The 19,987-nt window shown below is 45.8% G+C and overlaps 1 protein-coding gene across 3 annotated transcripts; it reads right to left on the bottom strand.

Annotated features, from left to right (window-relative positions):
* Nucleotides 1-179: 179 nt before the first annotated feature.
* Nucleotides 180-18,636, bottom strand: LOC120665056 (probable calcium-transporting ATPase 6, plasma membrane-type). 3 transcript variants are annotated; one of them, XM_039944478.1, is made up of 7 exons: nt 5,168-5,423; nt 4,239-4,293; nt 2,222-4,152; nt 1,974-2,132; nt 1,452-1,623; nt 1,017-1,315; nt 180-836 (listed from the first exon to the last, which is right to left on the bottom strand). In XM_039944478.1, exons 1-7 carry the CDS (start codon nt 5,360-5,362, stop codon nt 531-533), a joined length of 3,117 nt encoding a protein of 1,038 aa, XP_039800412.1. In that variant the 5' UTR covers nt 5,363-5,423; the 3' UTR covers nt 180-530. The 3 variants fall into 3 exon arrangements, with proteins under 3 accessions (XP_039800412.1, XP_039800415.1, XP_039800414.1); XM_039944481.1 differs by lacking the exon at nt 5,168-5,423 and adding an exon at nt 18,356-18,636 and having other exon boundaries at nt 497-836; XM_039944480.1 differs by lacking the exon at nt 5,168-5,423 and adding an exon at nt 4,626-4,646 and having other exon boundaries at nt 497-836.
* Nucleotides 18,637-19,987: the final 1,351 nt, after the last annotated feature.

A 19,987-nucleotide genomic window follows, 5' to 3' on the forward strand; every position in this document is an offset into this window, starting at 1 on the left:
AGATGCTACAACCAAGTACAGCCACGTCTTTCCACATCCACCGAAAGGAAAACAACTTGCTGCTATTGCATTTGCCGCTTCTACTTGACAAGTCTGTTGCGAGTGGACCACCTGAGAATTTAATCAGACCTGACACAGTGAAAATGCAGAAAAGGGACACTACTAGATGGACAGAACAATTGTGTTTGTACAAGCATAGCCTCTCTTATTCAAACTTTATTTCATCATCAAATTATGTTACAATTCAATTTACATCTGAACAAAAAAAATGCGACGGAACAGCAGGCGCATGAATCTTGGAAAACTCTTAGAACGCCTGAATCAAGATTTTTTCCGCTGTTCCCAATATGCACTCTGTCATTTCAGTCGTCTACCTCAATTGATCGTCTTCCTCCATCATGCAGAATCCCATTGCAAATCTTCTGCTTGCCACCAACAGAATCACCGCAAAAGAAATCCGACAAGGCATCCATTTCCACTGCGAAAGATTTGGTTGGTGAACATGGGAACAACAGTGTGAAAACCGAAAGCTATACAGTTTCTGGTTCTTCAGGAATCAACTCATAGCCATGGGGCCTATCATCTGTTTTCCTAGATTCCACAGGAATGCACTTGAGGATCACAGCGACGATCATGCTAACTGAGCCGAGAATTACACTGACCAGCCAGAGCTCCCAACTCAGCGGCACGGTGTTTGCAAAAGTGCCAAGAAACTCCACTATGATCACTTGGAATAAGACGGTAGCTGTTGATATACTGATAAAGATCCAGTTTTTGAATATCCCTCTGAACACGTTGATCTTTTCCATTTCCCTGCTATTTATTTCGTTGAAAACCTGAAAGAGTGGCAAATTAAATGCAGTTACAGTCTTAAAAGCAATGAAGAACTACTTTGTTTTCATGTAATTGCGTCCTTGCATGTAGGAACAATGCGCGCTTATATATCATATAAGTAAATTTCAAAGCTTTACAAATTGAAGCATAAGGTCTCAGCAGCTAGCTTGCACTGCTCATACCTGGCAAAACACGAAAGAGTTGAATATGAGGGTATTGATGGTTCTATCAGCATACGGGTCTTCAATTTTAAGAATCCTCTTTCCAGCAAACATGAGAGTACCAAGCACAAGGAGCTGATATAAACCTTGCCCAAGAATATTTCTCCACATGACCCTAGTGATGAAACTATGTCCCCGTCTCACAGGAGGTCTCTTCATCATTTCATCATTAGGTGGCTCTGTGGCTAAGGCCAAGGCGCCTAACGTATCCATGATCATGTTCACCCATAGCAATTGGACGGCAGTAAGTGGTGCAGTACCTACAAGTTAGTTCAAAGTATACAGTATATGAAGTCATTCTAAAACAGTGCAGCAAGGAGAAAGATAATAAGCAAGGAAACTTTGAATCAATAATGATTATATAAATAATAGTATATTGGTGGTATGTATGCACACCTACGATACACGCTGAGACGAAATTCACTACCAGAGCCACTATATTAACTGTAAGCTGGAACTGCACAAACTTCTGAATGTTCAAGTAAACTGCACGACCCCATCTAGCAACATTTACAATGGTACTGAAATTGTCATCCATAATTATAACATCAGCGTTCTCTTTTGCAACCTGCATCCAGTCATACACTTCCACTATAAGTTCACACTTCAGCATTTTTCATAGAATTCAGATGAAACTGAATAATAAATACAATTTCAGCTAAGGGAAGCAAAATTAAGTTAATGTATTTTACTACCTTAATACGGCGGTAAAAAATCACAAAATGTAATGCAATACGAAATTTATTTTGGGAATATGTCTGTAACAATAGCATGGGCATAACTAATTCAGGAAATGCAAAACTGAATAAGAGTTCTTAGAATTTGTTTCTGCAACAGATATTACAACTGAATACATGAAAGGTCATCAGATGATGGCATAGAAGAAAAGCAAAATGCATTGAAAACCCTAAGACGTACCTCAGTGCCGGCAATGCCCATGGCCAGACCAATGTCTGACTCACGCAATGCAGGGGCATCATTTGTTCCATCACCAGTAACAGCTACCACCTCTTGATACATACTTTCTAAGCTTGTTACCAATTTATATTTGTCCATTGGCAAGGACCGGGCCATTACCTAAACTCATGAAATATATGTCGGTAATGTTTCAAAATTGAATTAACAAAGAAATGAATAAAAGGGTGAAGAATTGAAGGAAACTAAACCTCAATTTTAGGCAGGAGCTCCTTCAGCTCATCTGTGCTCTTATCGTGAAGCTCTCGTCCTTCTATTGCTACTCCATCCTCAGTTAGTATTCCACATTCCTTGGCAATAGCTTTAGCAGTGTTGATGTTGTCTCCAGTCACCATTCTTACTTTAATACCAGCAGCCATGCAGGTCATTACTGCATCCCTGACACCAGGACGGACTGGATCCTTTATACCAAAAAGTGCTATTAGAGTGTAGCCGTCCTCTGGTATAGTTTGATTGTCAGAAATTTCATTTAGATCCTTAAACGCGATGCAAAGTGTTCTCAATGCCTCAGAAGCAAATGAATTGATTATATTTAAAACATTTTGCTTCTGTATTTCTGATAGCGGTGTTATATTTCCTTCACTGTTGAGGACAGTATCACACTGCTCTAAAATAATTTCCGATGTGCCTTTACAGAAGGACCGGAGGCCACCGTTAGGTAACTGTATTAGAACAGACATCTTTTTCTTGACTGAATTGAAAGGTTCTACTCTTACTCTTGCCAACTTGTTGTACTCATCATATAGATCTCCTTGCAAGATCAAACCAAACTCCAACAATGCTGCTTCAGTTGGTGTGCCCAAGATATTTCTTTTACCATCATCTCCCTTCACAACCTCAGAACCAGTGTTCACAAACATTCCTTGTATAAGTATCTCCATAACACTTTCTGAAGTTGCAGCCTTTAGCTTATTGATATTTGTAGCACCATTGACAGATACATCGCTGATCCAAACTTTATCAACAATCATGTGGTTGGTCGTCAGAGTTCCTGTCTTATCGGTGCAAATACAACTTGCTGAACCCATGGTTTCACATGCTGCAAGATGCCTCACTAGTGCTTTGTCACTCATCAGCTTTTTCATGGCAAACGCTAGACTAAGAGTCACAGCCAGTGGTAGACCCTCAGGAACTGCGACAACAACGATTGTCACTGCAATAGCAAAGTAGTTAACTATTGTCAGTGCATCATTTGCCGACCAATTCAATAATCCAACATGCATTACCTTGTCAACCAGGAATCTAACTAGAAGTACTAGAAATGTGAGAATGGCGAACACCAACCCGATCTGTCCTATGATTGTGGCCACACCATTAAGCTTAACTTGCAAAGGAGTTTCATCCACTCCATCATCATTAAGAGCATCCATGATTTTGCCCCATTCAGTACGCATACCAACAGCAGTAACAAGCATCTTGGCTGTTCCATCTAGCACTTTACTACCAGCATGAAGAAACGGCTTTTCTTCAGAAACATGAACTGGTTCACTCTCACCTGACAAGCTAGATTCATCTATCGTTAAGCTGTATCCAGAGACAAACAAGCCATCTGCAGGGACAACATCACCTATTGAAAGATGCAAGATGTCACCGACAACCAAATCATGAACCAACACCTTCTTGGTTTTCCTATCTCTGGTGACACGGACATATATCTTCTGTTTCTCACGGTCCAGCTCCATGCACTTCCGTGACTGCTTGTAGTCACTGGATGCTGTAACCAATACCACCAACAAAATGCTGAATATTATGCCAAGGCCGTCATAGATACCCTTCGGCCACCCCTTGGTAGCAAGGCCAACCACTAGAGAAACGACAGCACAAACCATCAGAATAATCAGCGTCAAGTCATGCAATGCATCCCAGACAAACATCCAGAAGCTTCTAGGAGGCTTCTCAGCATGCTTGTTAGTGCCATACAATTTCTGCCTGGTTTCTATTTCAGTTTCGCTGATACCATCTTCTAATGAGGCTTTGATTTTCCTAGATATTCCATTAATCCCACCATGCGTCTTGAAGACTGTAGGATCCTCACGCATGCCGGTAACTGCTGACAGTTCATCTGGACTGATACAAAAGCCCTCTTTGATAAGATCATTGGATAGGGGGTATCGTCTTACACCTGCAAAGTTCAGTGATCAAGGTGAATTGCTTCAGGGTAGTAATGCCAAGAACAGAAAACCACACAGTTAGATGATTAGGCCTTACCATCGATAAATTGAAGCGCTGCCTTGTGCACATTAATTACAACCTGAACTTTTCCCTGGGTAAAAAAAGAACAAACATCTCTGAGACAGGTATAATTAATTTGTGTTCTGCTACCAAACAGAGAATTTCAGCAAAGATTTTTGTAACCCAATTCCAGTTATTCACTGTCTCCTGCAATTCTGCACTATTAATCATTGTATACTATACATGCACCAGTCCTACACCTTGTAACCAACATATGGACAATAATTGGTTATTGGAGCATCGAACAACGGCACATTCAGACGTTATTCAGTTCTATTTCTATGATAATATATACTCGTCCAATGAGTGCCCCAGTGACATAAGAAAGATCCAAGTGGTGTGCTCGTGACTCCTGGCCCTCACCCCCATGTGATGCAATACCATTTGAGCTCCAATTTTTATGATACAGATCGAGGCAACGCTTTGTTTTCCTGCAGAATTGGTCGTGTCAGCCGGCTGGTCGCATGTGAAAGCTTTCTGCCAGAACATGCGGAGGAGATTTGTTATTCCTATTTTTGCCGTGCAAGGGACGCCTCCGGAGCCTAAGCTCCGGTCTCACGACTTTGCCACATTTCAGACGAGAGGAGACATAGACATAGACATAGACATAGACATCCGATGTTTGACATGGTGGCCTTATGGGAACCTTGCTCGGATTGAGACTTGAGGCATGTCAACATCATGGCCGTCGATAGGAGAGGCACAAAGCAGTGGCCAGCGGAGGCGGACGTGGGCATCCACAGAGCAAGGCTGATCCAGAGAGGAAGTTTCCTGGCAATTTCCCAAGCCCGAACCGAAATGCACCCCCACGCAGTTTTGAACGGCGCAATTCAACTGAAAGCGACGCAAGAAGGGTTCTACGGCATGTACGGCTTGCGCCGGTGCCGGCCATTGTCTGTGCGTACCAGGATCTTCCGGCGCCGGGAGTCGTCGACGGCGTGGAGGCCGGAGAACGTGCGGAAGCGGCGGCGGCGGTTGCGGACGACGAGGCCGACGGCGCGGCGCCAGCGGAGGCGGGCCTCGCCGGGCGGGTTCTTGGCGGGGATGTCGAAGTGCTCGTTGAGGTAGCTGTCGATGCTCCAGCTCCGGCCCGACTCCATGCTGATCTCTCTTGCTCTCTCGCCCTCCCGCTCGCTGCGTGTGTTCAGCTTCAGCGTTTCGTTTTCGTCAAGAAGGGGCGCAGGGAATAAATACGGCGACTACAAATGTCAAATTGCAAGAACACCCCTAAGAAGTTCTAAAATATGGCTGCATCTGATGAATGTCAAATTTCTGATTTTATTCCAAGCATTAGAATCTTTCGCCAGAAGAGTCTAACAACGTGGTCAAAGAGTTTCCAAATATGGCTTATTGTCCACCCTCCCTTTTCTTGAAAATTTGACTTTTATCTTACAAGCATTAGAGTTCATAAAAAAATGTAATAGTGCAAGTAGAACCAGACAGTTAAAATGTAAGACTAGGTTGGCGTGACGCTGATGCCATTTAACTTTCCAGACTTTTTCCCGGTGCGAATAGTTCATAGTACATGGCTTCCTCAACGCAACTGTTATTTCCTCTAACTTTCAGCACGTCAAATGGTGCCAATAAAGTCAATAACGGTACCGTACCAGAAGGAGAATCCACATTCGCCTGATCGGCTCCTTGTAGATCTGATTGAGATAGATCTAGCTGGGTCACTCGGCACAACACGCACCAGGCTGCTATCTGCACCTAGTCAGCCAAGATTAGTCTTTGATTTAACTTAACCAAACGGGGGAGGGTCCCAGCACCTTTCCTTGGACCATTGGGCGATTCTGCCCCAGGCAAGTAGCATCTTCACATGGAGTTCTTCCTAGTCCTTACCAATACCACACCAATCATAAACAAAAAAAACATAGAAATAAAATCATGGTGCTGTTGGTTCGATACTTATTATATCGGAAGTGTGCGGTATCATTAGTAACAAAGTTATCACAGCCAACTAGCCAAGTAGCCAACACCATGGAGATAGCCTTGATATGTATTATGTAGTGAGATCTCCATGGCTCCCTACTGCTAGTGTGCATCATGTCCATCTAGTGGGAGCTCCACCTCCACCATGTGTTGCTTGCCACTAACATAAACCGTGCATCAACGTAAAGCAGGAATGGAATGTATATTATTTGGTTGATCAAGAGCCTACAACCAAGGAGTAGGAATGTAGGATAGAAATTTTGATAGAAGTGAAAGGGCTTCTTCGAACACACCGCAAACACTACAAAAACTTCAAGTTTTTGCTTGCCTGTACAATTGTCTGAAGAAAGTTCACAATTGTGTGTGAGAAAAAAGGTGGAGGTAAAGACACATATATGTCATCAGGTAACCATCTGCTGTACATGTGCCGCTTAACCTCTCCTTCACCTGGACTCAAATATAGACGAGTCTCAGTTTAATGGTGACATAAGGATGTGGAGATCAATCCCTATTTCATGATTAGCATGTAAATTAGTGTATTATAGAGCTGTAATATTTTAGTTCATTCAATGTATAACAGCATATGCTCAGTGCGAAGTGTTCAACCACAAACATATGCAATTTAAGAGACTACGCTAAACATAAACGTAGTCAGGAGTTATAGTTGAACTAAAAATATATCAATTGAAGACTATGCAACAGCCAAATCTAGTCACTTAAATAATCAGTTCCTATTTGATAACCAATGGTAGCACAATGTTAAACAAAAACATTTAAAGTCAAAGAAGCATTCACTCAAGAAGGGGCACATGTTTTGGCAGATGACTGGCGTGGGCAGAGCCATGTCGCTCTTCCAACTTTCTATAGCCAAACAATAGGTAATGTGGGTCTGATGCTACTTTGCATTTCTAATAAACACAATAAGAACTTTGATGTTCAGAAACTTAAATGCTTTTAACGTAATCATATTGTGCCAGAAATAACCTGACAACAGCCTGGCAATGATACTAATCCAACAAATTTGCTCATATCATACCTGCCCTATTCATTTAGCTTTCAGGTAAAAAAACTGTATCATTGCACTGGCACTTAAGCTGCCCATTAACCCACGGTGGACTGTCAAAAAACAAGTTTTCAGGTAAGACTGTCAATCATTAACATTCTACTATATATGCATAATCAATTAATGCTATTTCTCCACCTTATACAGTCACAAAACTACTGGTCCACTGTAACACCTGCCTCGCGGACAGTCCGCTCGGGGCCGGCGGACGGTCCGTCAGGCATCGCCCAGATATTTATCGGGATGGATGTGGGATCCACCTGTCATTCCTCTCTTCCTCCTCACTTCGTCCAGAGCCGAGCGGAGCTCGAGCGCTCGCGCCGACATCACCCCCTTTCATCGATCTCCCTCCTCCGGCCACCAAACCTTGATTCCTCGCGCGGGAACCTTCCTCGGCACCTCCTCCACCTTCCCCAACCCCTAGACCGGCTTCTTACGGCCGGAATCGCCCCCACCACCGCCGGACACCATTGGAGGTGCTTGAAGCTTTGCTCCACGTCGATCCGCCTCTCCGGTCGTCCTCCGCTCGAACCGACCGCGAGAATGGATTCGTGGTGAGTTCCTTGTGCTTCCCGGTCTTTTCCCCTTCCGTGGTGTGTCGCCGGCGCCGGTGAACGGCCGCCGCCGTCGCCGCCGCACTTGCTGCCGCTTGCGGCGTGGGTCAGAAGTTAGGTATCGCGGACGGTCCGCCTGGGAGGCGCGGACAGTCTGCCGGTCAGATTAGGTTTCGTCCAGAGACGATGTTCTCTCTGGTAGTTTAGCAGAATTGCCTGCGGACAGTCCGCTATAGGGGAGCGGACGGTCCGCCGTTGAAACCTGAAGTCTGTCCAGAGACGATGTCTCTGGTGGGAGTTCGCAGGATTGAACTGCGGACGGTCCGCCACTTGGGCGCGGACAGTCTGCAGTAGAGTCTAGGAATTGTTCCAGAGACGTTGTTGTCTCTGGTGGGTCGGTAGAATAGTACGGCGGACGGTCCGCCACTTGGGCGCGGACAGTCCGCAGGGCATTCCAGTTAAAGTAAATTAGATACATCATTGAGATGCACTTATTTATTTCATATGCATGCATGTAGTATCCGTAGCTGAGGGCGCCGTATTTGAGGTGATTGCAGCACCGCAGGAGCAGCCGACGCAAGCCCAGGAGGAGAGGTGTGAGCACCCGGACCAAGGCCCGTCTGACCGCAGCTCTGTGCAGCAGCCCGAAGGCAAGCCCCAGAGCACAACCTATTAATTTTAAATTATGACATATATATATATATATATATATATATATATATATATATATATATATATATATATATATATATATATCTATTACTTGTGCATTACGTATAGAAATTGGTTGGAGTCCTAGTTGCATGATCTCTAGGTTTTCTTGAGTTTATACTAGTATGATAGGATGATAGTAATGATATGCTTAAGAGTTCTCGGTAGAAGTCGAGTGACTTCTTGTCACTCGCGAGATATATGATATATGGAAGTCGAGTAATTTCCAGTTACTCGCGAGACATAGGTTATGTCTACTTATATTACAGTACTTGAGTATTGAAATGGATATGGAGATGTGAGACCGGACGGGGATGATGTATAGGTATGGCCGCAGGACAGGGTTCCTGGGTGCCTTAGCCCCGTCTGAGTCGATTAAGGACCGGTCGTTGTTGGCAGTGCTGATTGGGGATTGAATTGTACTAACTGCAAGCCGGGAGTAGGAGGTAGTCGAAACCGGTAAGCCGAGTACTGCTTTGTTTCGAAAGTACAGAACTTCTACCCACCCCTTAGGGCGAGTCGAGTGGCCGCGGAGAATCGGGATGCATATGTTTACTTTTGGTGGTCTCTCGTAGGGCTCGGCTGACTATATGCAGGTGGGGCGGTTTTGTAGTTCGAGGCAGGGAGGGGAATGGTTGGCATGTATAGTCCGACGGGGCAAATGCGTGCTGTGTTGGTTAGGTCCACCTTGCAAGGTTAAATCGGATCGATTCGCCGTGTCTCGCGGTCATGAGAGCCTTGATATCTTTGCTGCATCGTAGCAAAATGTTAGAATGAGAATTATGTATAGTATATAAAATATTGAGCACACTGAATTACTTTTGCTTGCCTCACCATAATTGCTATAGTGAGTCTATGCAAATATTAGATGAGAGTAAATTATATGGAACCTGGAGCTAAAATAATGAAAGTAAGGAATAACTTTAGTTGCTGTTTTCTGCAAAATAACCACCAGCAAAAAGCCTTGCATGTCTTGATATGTGGGCTAAGTTATATCCACTGGTCGGGTAAGCCTTGCTGAGTATTAGTATACTCAGGGTTTGTTGCCATAATTATTTCAGGGCATGCAGACGTAGACTTCTGTCCCTGCTGCGCCAAGTTCATCCGCCGGGATGCTGAGGGATGGGTGGTTGTGGAGCCAGACATTTAGTTAGGGATCTCCATAGGGCACACTTTTGTTAGTTGTAGGCCCCCTTTCCTCTAATTGAACCCGAATTTCAGTAATGCAAAGTTTGTAAATTATATATTTATTCACACTTGGTTTGTAAAACTTAAAGTAAAGTATTATGTATATTTGTTGTATTTTCAAATATGTGTCGTGCTTGTACCATCTGCGCCCACATTCGCGTGGGACTATCGGTGATGTTTCGATCGGGACGTGGGTTGAGAAAGGATCGCCAAATTAAGCCGTTAAGCTAATGAGCCCGATGTGTTTAAATGACGGCCATTACGCTTAATTAGATTTTTAATTTGGCGGTTCTGTCACAGCTGATATTAGAGCCGAAATGCACCGAGGGTGGTATGGGCATGACTAGTTTAAAGTTTTTTTCAAAAAATATAAAAAAAATTTATTAGAAAGAACGTAGGGTGAGCATGCATCTCATTTATAGTGTTTTTGAGATTTTTCCATAGAAGTTGATGGGGGTGAGTTTAGGGTCTTAAGGACCTTTGTAGGTGACGTTCGGGTCGTAAGGTTGTATGTGCGCGGTGCGAATGGGTTGTGAAAGCGTGTCGGTCGGACCGGAGAACACCGTTAGGCAGTCCAAATGTGTTGCGCGGACGGTCCGGTCCTGACAAGCGGACGGTCCGCCGGACATTAATGAAAATTTCCCAGAACCATTTGAAACCGAGTTGGGTTGACATTATGTACAGCGGACGGTCCGGATAGCCGGATTTTTGGTAAAGCGGACGGTCCGCCATACCATTTTCGGCTGGACCAGGGCAGCTCGGTCAGACCAACTGGTTGCGCCGATCGATCGCCTAGCCCCGCTTGCAAGCATCATTCAGAATTGTTTTGAGGCTCTACATTCTGCATTGTGCCATGAATAGAAAGGATTAGTTACTATCGGTTTTGTCTTAATTTATCTGAATGATGGAACTAACCTCGTCATGGTTGAATGCAGAATGGGAGAACCACCGAACCCTCCTGAGTTGGCCCAGGCCATTGTGGCCATGCTCACCGGGCGCGATGAGAAGACCGTACTCCTTCGTGAGCTCGTACAACAGGGCAGAGCGCCGCGACCTGAGCCACACCACCAGCCACCTGTTCCTGGATACCAGGAGTTCCTGGGGACCCAGCCGCCGCTGTTTCACAAGGCCGACGAGCCGTTGGAGGCCGACAGCTGGCTTAAGACCATAGAATCCAAGTTCACGCTGTACCCCTACAATGACAACGACAAGGCGTCATTTGCAGCACAGTAGCTCAGGGGTCCCGCACGTACGTGGTGGGACAACCACGTGGCTATGTTTCCTGCTGGCACTCGGTTTTCTTGGAATGAGTTCAAGGAAGCTTTTAGAGCACACCATATTCCTGCAGGGGTCATTCGCAGGAAGCTCACTGAGTTCTTGGCCCTGAATCAGGGCAATAACAGTGTACTACAGTATTCCCAGGCTTTCAACACACTGGCACAGTATGCGGGGTACCATGTAGACACCGATGAGAAGAAGCAGGCTTGCTTTAGGCAGGGGCTTAGCAGCAAGCTCCAGGATCGCCTGGCGATGTTCAAGTTCAACACTTTTAGTGAGCTAGTCAATGGGGCTATCGTTCATGAGGATGCTCATCTAGCTCACAAGGCAGAAAAGAAGAGAAAGACACTGGCAGGGGGATCTTCTAGCAGTGCTCCTCAGAGGTTTCGCTTGGTGCACTCGGGCCCACAGCGAGCCCCCTTTCAGCACCAGCCATAGCAGCAGTGGGGGTATCGGCCACCTCAGTATACACCGCCACAAGGGACAGTTAGGCCTCCTGTTCCTCAGCAGAGTGAGCAGAAGGTGTGGGTGCAGCAGCCGGGGATGCGCCCCAATTTGTTTCCGTGCTACAACTGTGGACAGCTTGGGCACTTTGCACAGAACTGTCCGATGCCACCAAAGCAAGGTCAGCAATCAAGCCAGCAAAACCAAAAGCAGCAAGTGGCTCACTTCAAGCCAGGGCAGGTGCACTATACCACCTTCGAGGCCATCCCTGAGGGAGCACCAGTGATGTCGGGTACGTTCTCTATTAACGGACACCCCGTTACTATACTATTTGATTCTGGGGCGTCTCACACATTTATTAGCAAGGAATGTGTAAGCAGATTGGGATTAGAAGTGGAGAGCATATCCAGGCCATATAATATTCACTCACCCGGGGGGCACTTGATTACTAATCAACTTGTTAGACAAGTACCCTTGCAGTTACAAGGAAGGATTTTTGCCACCCAGCTTATAGTGTTGCCATCCCAGAAGATAGATATTATTCTTGGCATGAATTGGATGGGAGTTCACAGAGTCATTCTTGACACTGTTTCTCGATCTGTGCACATTAACTCTCCTATTCATGGTTCGATGATCTTGAGTCTTATGAACTCCGCCCCGTTGGTCCATGCGGTGCACCACGCCGAGGGCAAGAAGCTAGAGGATATACCAGTGGTATGTGAATACCCGGATGTTTTTCCGGATGAATTGCCGGGCATGCCACCTGACCGTGCTGTGGAGTTTGCTATTGAACTGCAACTGGGCACGGCGCCAATCTCCAGGAGGCCATATCGGATGCCACCTAATGAATTAGCAGAGTTAAAGAAACAATTACAAGAACTGCTTGATAAAGGTTATATCCGTCCTAGCACGTCACCTTGGGGCTGTCCTGCACTCTTTGTGAAAAAGAAAGATGAAAGCCTCATGTTGTGCGTGGACTATAGACTTTTGAATGCCGTCACGATCAAGAATAAGTATCCACTTCCCCGGATTGATATCCTGTTTGATCAGCTATTCGGGGCCCGGGTATTTTCGAAAATTGATCTTCGCTCGGGTTATTATCAAATAAAAATTAGAGCTGAAGATATTCCCAAGACGGCCTTCTCCACCAGATACGGGCTTTATAAATATCTGGTCATGTCTTTCGGGCTAACCAATGCCCCTGCTCATTTCATGTATCTCATGAACTCGATGTTCATGCCTGAGCTAGATAAATTTGTCGTGATTTTCATTGACGACATTCTGATATTTTCCGAGAATGAAGAAGAGCATGCAGAACATCTTCGCATTGTGCTTCAGCGCCTGCGGGAACACAAGCTGTATGCCAAATTCAGTAAATGTGATTTCTGGCTCAAGGAAGTCCAGTTCTTGGGCCACATCATTTCAGACAAGGGGATTTCTGTTGATCCTAGCAAGATTCAAGATGTCCTGAATTGGAAGACTCCAGAGTCTGTTTCAGAGATCCGGAGTTTCCTTGGGCTAGCCGGCTATTATCGCCGGTTTGTACCGGAGTTCTCTAAAATTGCTAGGCCCATGACTGAGTTACTCAGGAAAGGGGTGAGATTTAGTTGGGACGACAAATGTGAGCAGGCCTTTCAGACTTTGAGAAGGCTTCTGACGTCTGCCCCTGTCCTTGCTCAGCCAGATATTACCCGGCCTTTTGATGTGTACTGTGATGCATCAGGTACAGGTCCCGACTATGTTCTCATCCCTATTTGTTTTCGCCGGATATTATTCGGCCATTAATACTTGTTGTAATGCATCAGGTATGGGCCTAGACTGCGTCCTTATGCAGGATCAGCGAGTGATTGCTTATGCCTCCAGAGCCCTTAGACGACATGAAGAAAATTATGCCACCCATGATCTGGAGCTAGCAGCAGTAGTGCATGCATTGAAGATCTGGCGCCATTATTTTCTGGGCAATCCAGTGCATATATACTCCGACCACAAGAGTCTCAAGTATATTTTTACCCAGAGCGAGTTGAATCTGCGCCAGAGAAGGTGGTTGGAGCTAATTAAGGATTATGATCTGGAAATTCTTTATCACCCGGGAAAGGCTAACGTTGTAGCCGATGCATTGAGCCGCAAAGCCAGTTGCAGTTGCATCTCAGCTACAGTGGTGCATACGACTTTATGTCAGGAGATGGAAAAATTAAATCTGGCCATTGTATCTGAAGGCACCCTAGCCAACGTCACTCTCACACCTACACTTCGGGATCAAATTGTGGATGCTCAGAAAAATAATGCTGGCATGAAGAAGATTAGGCAGAGGCTTATTTAAAATGATCCTAAGGCTGCGTGTTTTCACTAGGATGGTGAGGGTGTGTTATGGTTTAATAGTCGCCTGGTAGTACCTAAGGACTTGGAGTTACGGAAGCAGATTCTTGATGAAGCCCATCTCTCTAGGTATTCCATCCACCCAGGCAGTAACAAAATATATCAAGATTTGAAGCAACGATTTTGGTGGACACGGATGAAGCGCGAAATTGCTAAATACGTATCCGAGTGTGACACCTGCCGAAGGGTTAAGGCGAGCCACTTGAGACCTGCCGGCCCTTTGCAGCCCCTAAGTATTCCCTCCTGGAAGTGGGCGGACATCAGTATGGATTTCATTGTCGGCTTACCTAGAGCTTCTAAGGGGTATGATTCGATATGGGTTATTGTGGATCGTGTCACCAAGACCGCGCATTTTCTACCGGTAAAGACAACACATACGGCAAAACAATATGCACAATTGTATATGGACCATATTGTGAGTCTCCATGGAATTCCAAAGACAATCATTTCGGACCGGGGTACTCAATTCATAGCCCGGTTTTGGGAACATTTTCATGCCGCTCTTGGTACGCAACGGATCCGCAGTTCAGCCTATCATCCTCAGACAGATGGCCAGACAGAGAGAATCAATCAGATTCTAGAGGATATGCTCAGAGCGTGTGCACTCACCAACAGTCAGAAATGGGATGAATGCCTACCTTTAGCCGAGTTCGCTTATAACAATAGCTATCAGGAGAGCATCAGAATGGCTCCATTTGAGGCATTGTATGGACGAAGGTGTAGAACTCCAGTGAACTGGTCAGAAGCCGGGGAAAGGAACTTTTTCGAACCCGATATTGTCTATGAGGCTGAAGGACAAGTTGAAGTTATTCAGGAAATTTTAAAGATTGCGAAATCCCAACAAAAGAGTTACGCGGATAAGAAACGTCAATCCGTCACATCCCAAGTGGGAGACCATGTCTATTTGCGAGTATCTCCAATGAAAGGAGTCCAGCGATTCGGCGTAAAAGAAAAACTTGCACCTCGCTACGTTGGGCCTTTTCTTATCATTGAGCAATGTGGGCCGGTAGCGTATCGCCTGGAACTTCCTGCCCAAATATCCGCGGTTAACAATATTTTCCATGTCTCTCAGCTTCGGAAATGTCTCCGTGTTCCAGAAAAGGTGATTGATATAGAAAAATTGCAACTGGAGCCCGATCTTGTCTATCCGGAATATCCAATCAAAATTGTGGATCACAAGACCAGGGTCACTCGGAATCAAACCAGTGATTTCTATAAAGTGCAATGGAGCAATCACTCCGAGCGGGAAGCCACTTGGGAAACGGACGAATTTGTTCAATCCAAGTGTCCGGAATTGCTACAAGTATCAAGGTACACACCAATATCTAACTCTCCCTTTAGCCATTCATTAAATCTCGGGGCGAGATTTCCTTTAGGGGGTAGGATTGTAACACCTGCCTCGCGGACAGTCCGCTCGGGGCCGGCGGACGGTCCGCCAGGCATCGCCCAGATATTTATCGGGATGGATGTGGGACCCACCTGTCATTCCTCTCTTCCTCCTCACTTCGTCCAGAGCCGAGCGGAGCTCGAGCGCTCGCGCCGATGTCGCCCCCTTTCATCGATCTCCCTCCTCCGGCCACCAAACCTTGATTCCTCGCGCGGGAACCTTCCTCGGCACCTCCTCCACCTTCCCCAACCCCTAGACCGGCTTCTTACGGCCGGAATCGCCCCCACCACCGCCGAACACCATTGGAGGTGCTTGAAGCTTTGCTCCACGTCGATCTGCCTCTCCAGTCGTCCTCCGCTCGAACCGACCGCGGGAATGGATTCGTGGTGAGTTCCTTGTGCTTCCTGGTCTTTTCCCCTTCCGTGGTGTGTTGCCGGCGCCAGTGAACGGCCGCCACCGTCGCCGCCGCACTTGCTGCCGCTTGCGGCGCGGGTCAGAAGTTAGGTATCGCGGACGGTCCGCCTGGGAGGCGCGAACAGTCCGCCGGGCAGATTAGGTTTCGTCCAGAGACGATGTTGTCTCTGGTAGTTAAGCAGAATTGCCTGCGGACAGTCCGCTATAGGGGAGCGGACGGTCCGCCGTTGAAACCTGAAGTCTGTCAAGTCTCTGGTGGGAGTTCGCAGGATTGAACTGCGGACGGTCCGCCACTTGGGGGCGGACAGTCCGCAGTAGAGTCTAGGAATTGTTCCAGAGACGTTGTTGTCTCTGGTGGGTCGGTAGAATAGTACGGCGGACGGTCCGCCACTTGGGCGCGGACAGTCAGCAGGGCATTCCAGTTAAAGTAAATTAGTTACATCATTGAGATGCACTCATTTATTTCATATGCATGCGTGTAGCATCCGCAGCTGAGGGCGCCGTATTTGAGGTGATTGCGGCACCGCAGGAGCAGCCGACGCAAGCCCAGGAGGAGAGGTGTGAGCACCCGGCCCAAGGCCCGTCTGACCCCAGCTCTGTGCAGCAGCCCGAAGGCAAGCCCCGGAGCACAACCTATAATTTTAAATTATGACATATATATATATGTCATAATTTAAAATTATAGGTTGTGCATTACGTATAGAAATTGGTTGGAGCCCTAGTTGCATGATCTCTAGGTTTCCTTGAGTTTATACTAGTATGATAGGACGATAGTAATGCTATGCTTAAGAGTTCTCGGTAGAAGTCGAGTGACTTCTTGTCACTCGCAAGATATAGGATATATTTAAGTCGAGTAATTTCCAGTTACTCGCGAGACATAGGTTATGTCTACTTATATTACAGTACTTGAGTATTGAAATGGATATGGAGATGTGAGACCGGGCGGGTATGATGTATAGGTATGGCCGCAGGCCAGGGTTCCTGGGTGCCTTAGCCCCGTCTGAGTCGATTAAGGACCGGTCGTTGTCGGCAGTGCTGATCGGGGATTCAATTGTACTAACCGCATGCCGGGAGTAGGTAGTCGAAACCGGTAAGCCGAGTACTGCTTTGTTTCGAAAGTACAGAACTTCTACCCACCCCTTTGGGCGAGTCGAGTGGCCGCGGAGAATCGAGATGCATATGTTTACTTTTGGTGGTCTCTCGTAGGGCTCGGCTGACTATATGCAGGTGGGGCGGTTCTGTAGTTCGAGGCAGGGAGGGGAATGGTTGGCATGTATAGTCCGACGGGGCAAATGCGTGCCGTGTTGGTTAGGTCCACCTTGCAAGGTTAAATCGGATCGATTCGCCGTGTCTCGCGGTCATGAGGGCCTTGATCTCTTTGCTGCATCGTAGCAAAATGTTAGAATGAGAATTATGTATACTATATAAAATATTGAGCACACTGAATTACTTTTGCTTGCATCACCATGATTGCTATATTGAGTCTATGCAAATATTAGATGAGAGTAAATTATATGGAACCTGGAGCTAAAATAATGAAAATAAGGAATAACTTTAGTTGCTATTTTCTGCAAAATAACCACTAGCCAAAAACCTTGCATGTCTAGATATGTGGGCTAAGTTATTCCCACTGGTCGGGTAAGCCTTGCTGAGTATTAGTATACTCAGGGTTTGTTGCCACAATTATTTCAGGGCATGCAGACGTAGACTTCTGTCCCTGCTGCGTCAAGTTCATCCGCCGGGATGCTGAGAGATGGGTGGTTGTGGAGCCAGACGTTTAGTTAGGGATCTCCCTAGGGCACACTTTTGTTAGTTGTAGGCCCCTTTCCTCTAATTGAACCCGAATTTCAGTAATGCAAAGTTTGTAAATTATATATTTATTCACACTTGGTTTGTAAAACTTAAAGTAAAGTATTATGTATATTTGTTGTATTTTCAAATATGTGTCGTGCTTGTACCATCTGCGCCCACCTTCGCGTGGGACTATCGGTGATGTTTCGATCGGGACGTGAGTTGAGAATGAATCTCCAAATTAAGCCGTTAAGCTAATGAGCCCGATGTGTTCAAATGACGGCCATTACGCTTAATTAGAGTTTTAATTTGGCGGTTCTGTCACATCCACAAGTAGAGCTCATAACATGCCAAGTAAAAGTCAGGAAAGGTAGAAAATGTTGGGTGATATTTCATTGAATACTTGAAAAACTAGCTAATTGATGGAAATGCATATCAAGATGTGTTCATTAAACAAACCTAAAACTAACTCATTCGCAAGTAACAGAAATGTTGATGTGAGGCATGAAACCATTGTTGACTTGAGGTGAAAATGTACTAGAAGAGAGACAAATATTTTTGTTGAATTCCAGCTCTCAGGCGCGATTCTGAATCCTGGCTTATATGGTAGACGCGCTACATGTTCCCATTCATGGGAACCTAAGAATCAGCAGTAATCAGCAACAGAGTTAAGATAATGTGCAAATTCCACATAAATGTGCAACGGAAATCTGATGGAATCATGTTGTCTCGCTATGACAGCCAAGAGTATACGTGATCCTGGAGTTTAGACATAACATGATTAGTTGAATCCTCCAAGACATTATTCTGAAGCTACTGTTCCAATTAAGCATTTGTGAGGAAATGCGCCAATAAATATGATGGTAACCCAAACATCCAATAGGAAGGAACACAGTGGCACCAAAATCCGATTTCAGTGGTCAAGCAAGTCCCTGGTACTGGTAGGTTATGTTACCTATCTCCGCGTGTCTTCTGAAGAGCGTGAGGACACGGGCGGCGCGGAACAGAGGTCGACGGCGGGGACGGTACCGTCGGCGTCGAGGCGGTCGTCGGTGAGGCCAGGACGATCCCCGTGCGTCTCCGCCCCCAGCCACGCCGGTCGGGGAGGAACCTCGTACAGGGGTGGAGCAGAGGAGAGCAGGGAGGCAGAGCGAGGTCGCGGCGGAGTGCTCGTCGACGGCGGAGGTGGAGCTGTATGCAAGGTTTTGGGGGAGCTTTTTTCGGTTGGAGAGCGCGGCAGGTCAGCCGCTAGTGTAGCAGTGCCAGAATGACGAGAATCGGATAGTAATAAACTAGACAGGTTGGCGCGCGATGCGCGCCTGTGCGAAAATATTATTTAAAATAATTAAAAAAAGCATTATATAGTGAAAAAAGTTGTATGAAAATTAAAATTCAATTATTTGGATGTGAATATTTGTTGGGATTTGTACATTACATTGGAATGGTTTAAGGTTTTTGGTAATTTTTTAAATATGTATTAAAGTTTATGATTAGTAGTATTTGTGTGAGTGTAGGTGCGAACAGTATGTGGGTGATTGTAAATAGTACCGTGTGTTTCGTGTTATGAATTATGAAAACTAATTATTAGAAGGAAATAGATTTATTTATGTTAGATTAAACTGGTTCATAATTTTAATAACTCTTATAAATATATTTTTAGTTTACCGTTGTGAGGTGCGGGAAAAAATTAAAATGGTGTTGCATATGACTTTTTGTATATCAATTATTAGTATAAGAAATGAGGAAAACATGAAAATGAAGAAGGGTAATGTAGGAAGGGAAGGAAGCATTGAATTAAATTTAAAAATTATGTGGGCCCCACCTAAATAGTACGTGGGACCATGTGGGTCCCACCTAAATAGTACGTGGGACCCGCATGAACAGTGTACGGGTCCCACGTGGGACCCGCGTGAACACTGCACGGGCCCCACATGAACAGTGCACGGGCCCACGTGGGGCCAGAACTCACGGGAGGCCAGCAATTCTTGGCCCGATAGTATAGTACTCAATTACCGTTGTGAGGTGCGGGAAAAAATTAAAATGGTGTTGCATATGACTTTTTGTATATCAATTATTAGTATAAGAAATGAGGAAAACATGAAAATGAAGAAGGGTAATGTAGGAAGGGAAGGAAGCATTGAATTAAATTTAAAAATTATGTGGGCCCCACCTAAATAGTACGTGGGACCATGTGGGTCCCACCTAAATAGTACGTGGGACCCGCATGAACAATGTACGGGTCCCACGTGGGACCGCGTGAACACTGCACGGGCCCACATGAACAGTGCACGGGGCCCACGTGGGGCCAGAACTCACGGGAGGCCAACAATTCTTGGCCCGATACCCGCGTGAACACTGCCCGATACCCGCGTGAACACTGCACGGGCCCCACATGAACAGTGCACGGGCCCACGTGGGGCCAGAACTCACGGGAGGCCAGCAATTCTTGGCCCGATAGTATAGTACTCAATATCATTGTAGGTCTAAAAACAAAGGTGAAAATATATCACAGAGTTTTTTATTTATATTTATATTAAACATACAATATTCCCGAAGCTTGACTGAATGGTACTATGTGTGATCCTTC

Source organism: Panicum virgatum, chromosome 3N, assembly GCF_016808335.1.
Source record: "Panicum virgatum strain AP13 chromosome 3N, P.virgatum_v5, whole genome shotgun sequence".
In the NCBI taxonomy this organism is placed as follows: Eukaryota; Viridiplantae; Streptophyta; class Magnoliopsida; order Poales; family Poaceae; genus Panicum; species Panicum virgatum.

Excerpts from the sequence above, each read along its gene's own strand:
- LOC120665056 (XM_039944478.1), bottom strand. The coding sequence starts at position 5,362 with ATGGAGTCGGGCCGGAGCTGGAGCATCGACAGCTACCTCAACGAGCAC. Across the intron at positions 1,624-1,973 it reads TGGGCATTGCCGGCACTGAG|GTTGCAAAAGAGAACGCTGA; the intron begins GTACGTCTTAGG and ends GACTGGATGCAG. Across the intron at positions 1,316-1,451 it reads CGTCTCAGCGTGTATCGTAG|GTACTGCACCACTTACTGCC; the intron begins GTGTGCATACAT and ends ACTAACTTGTAG.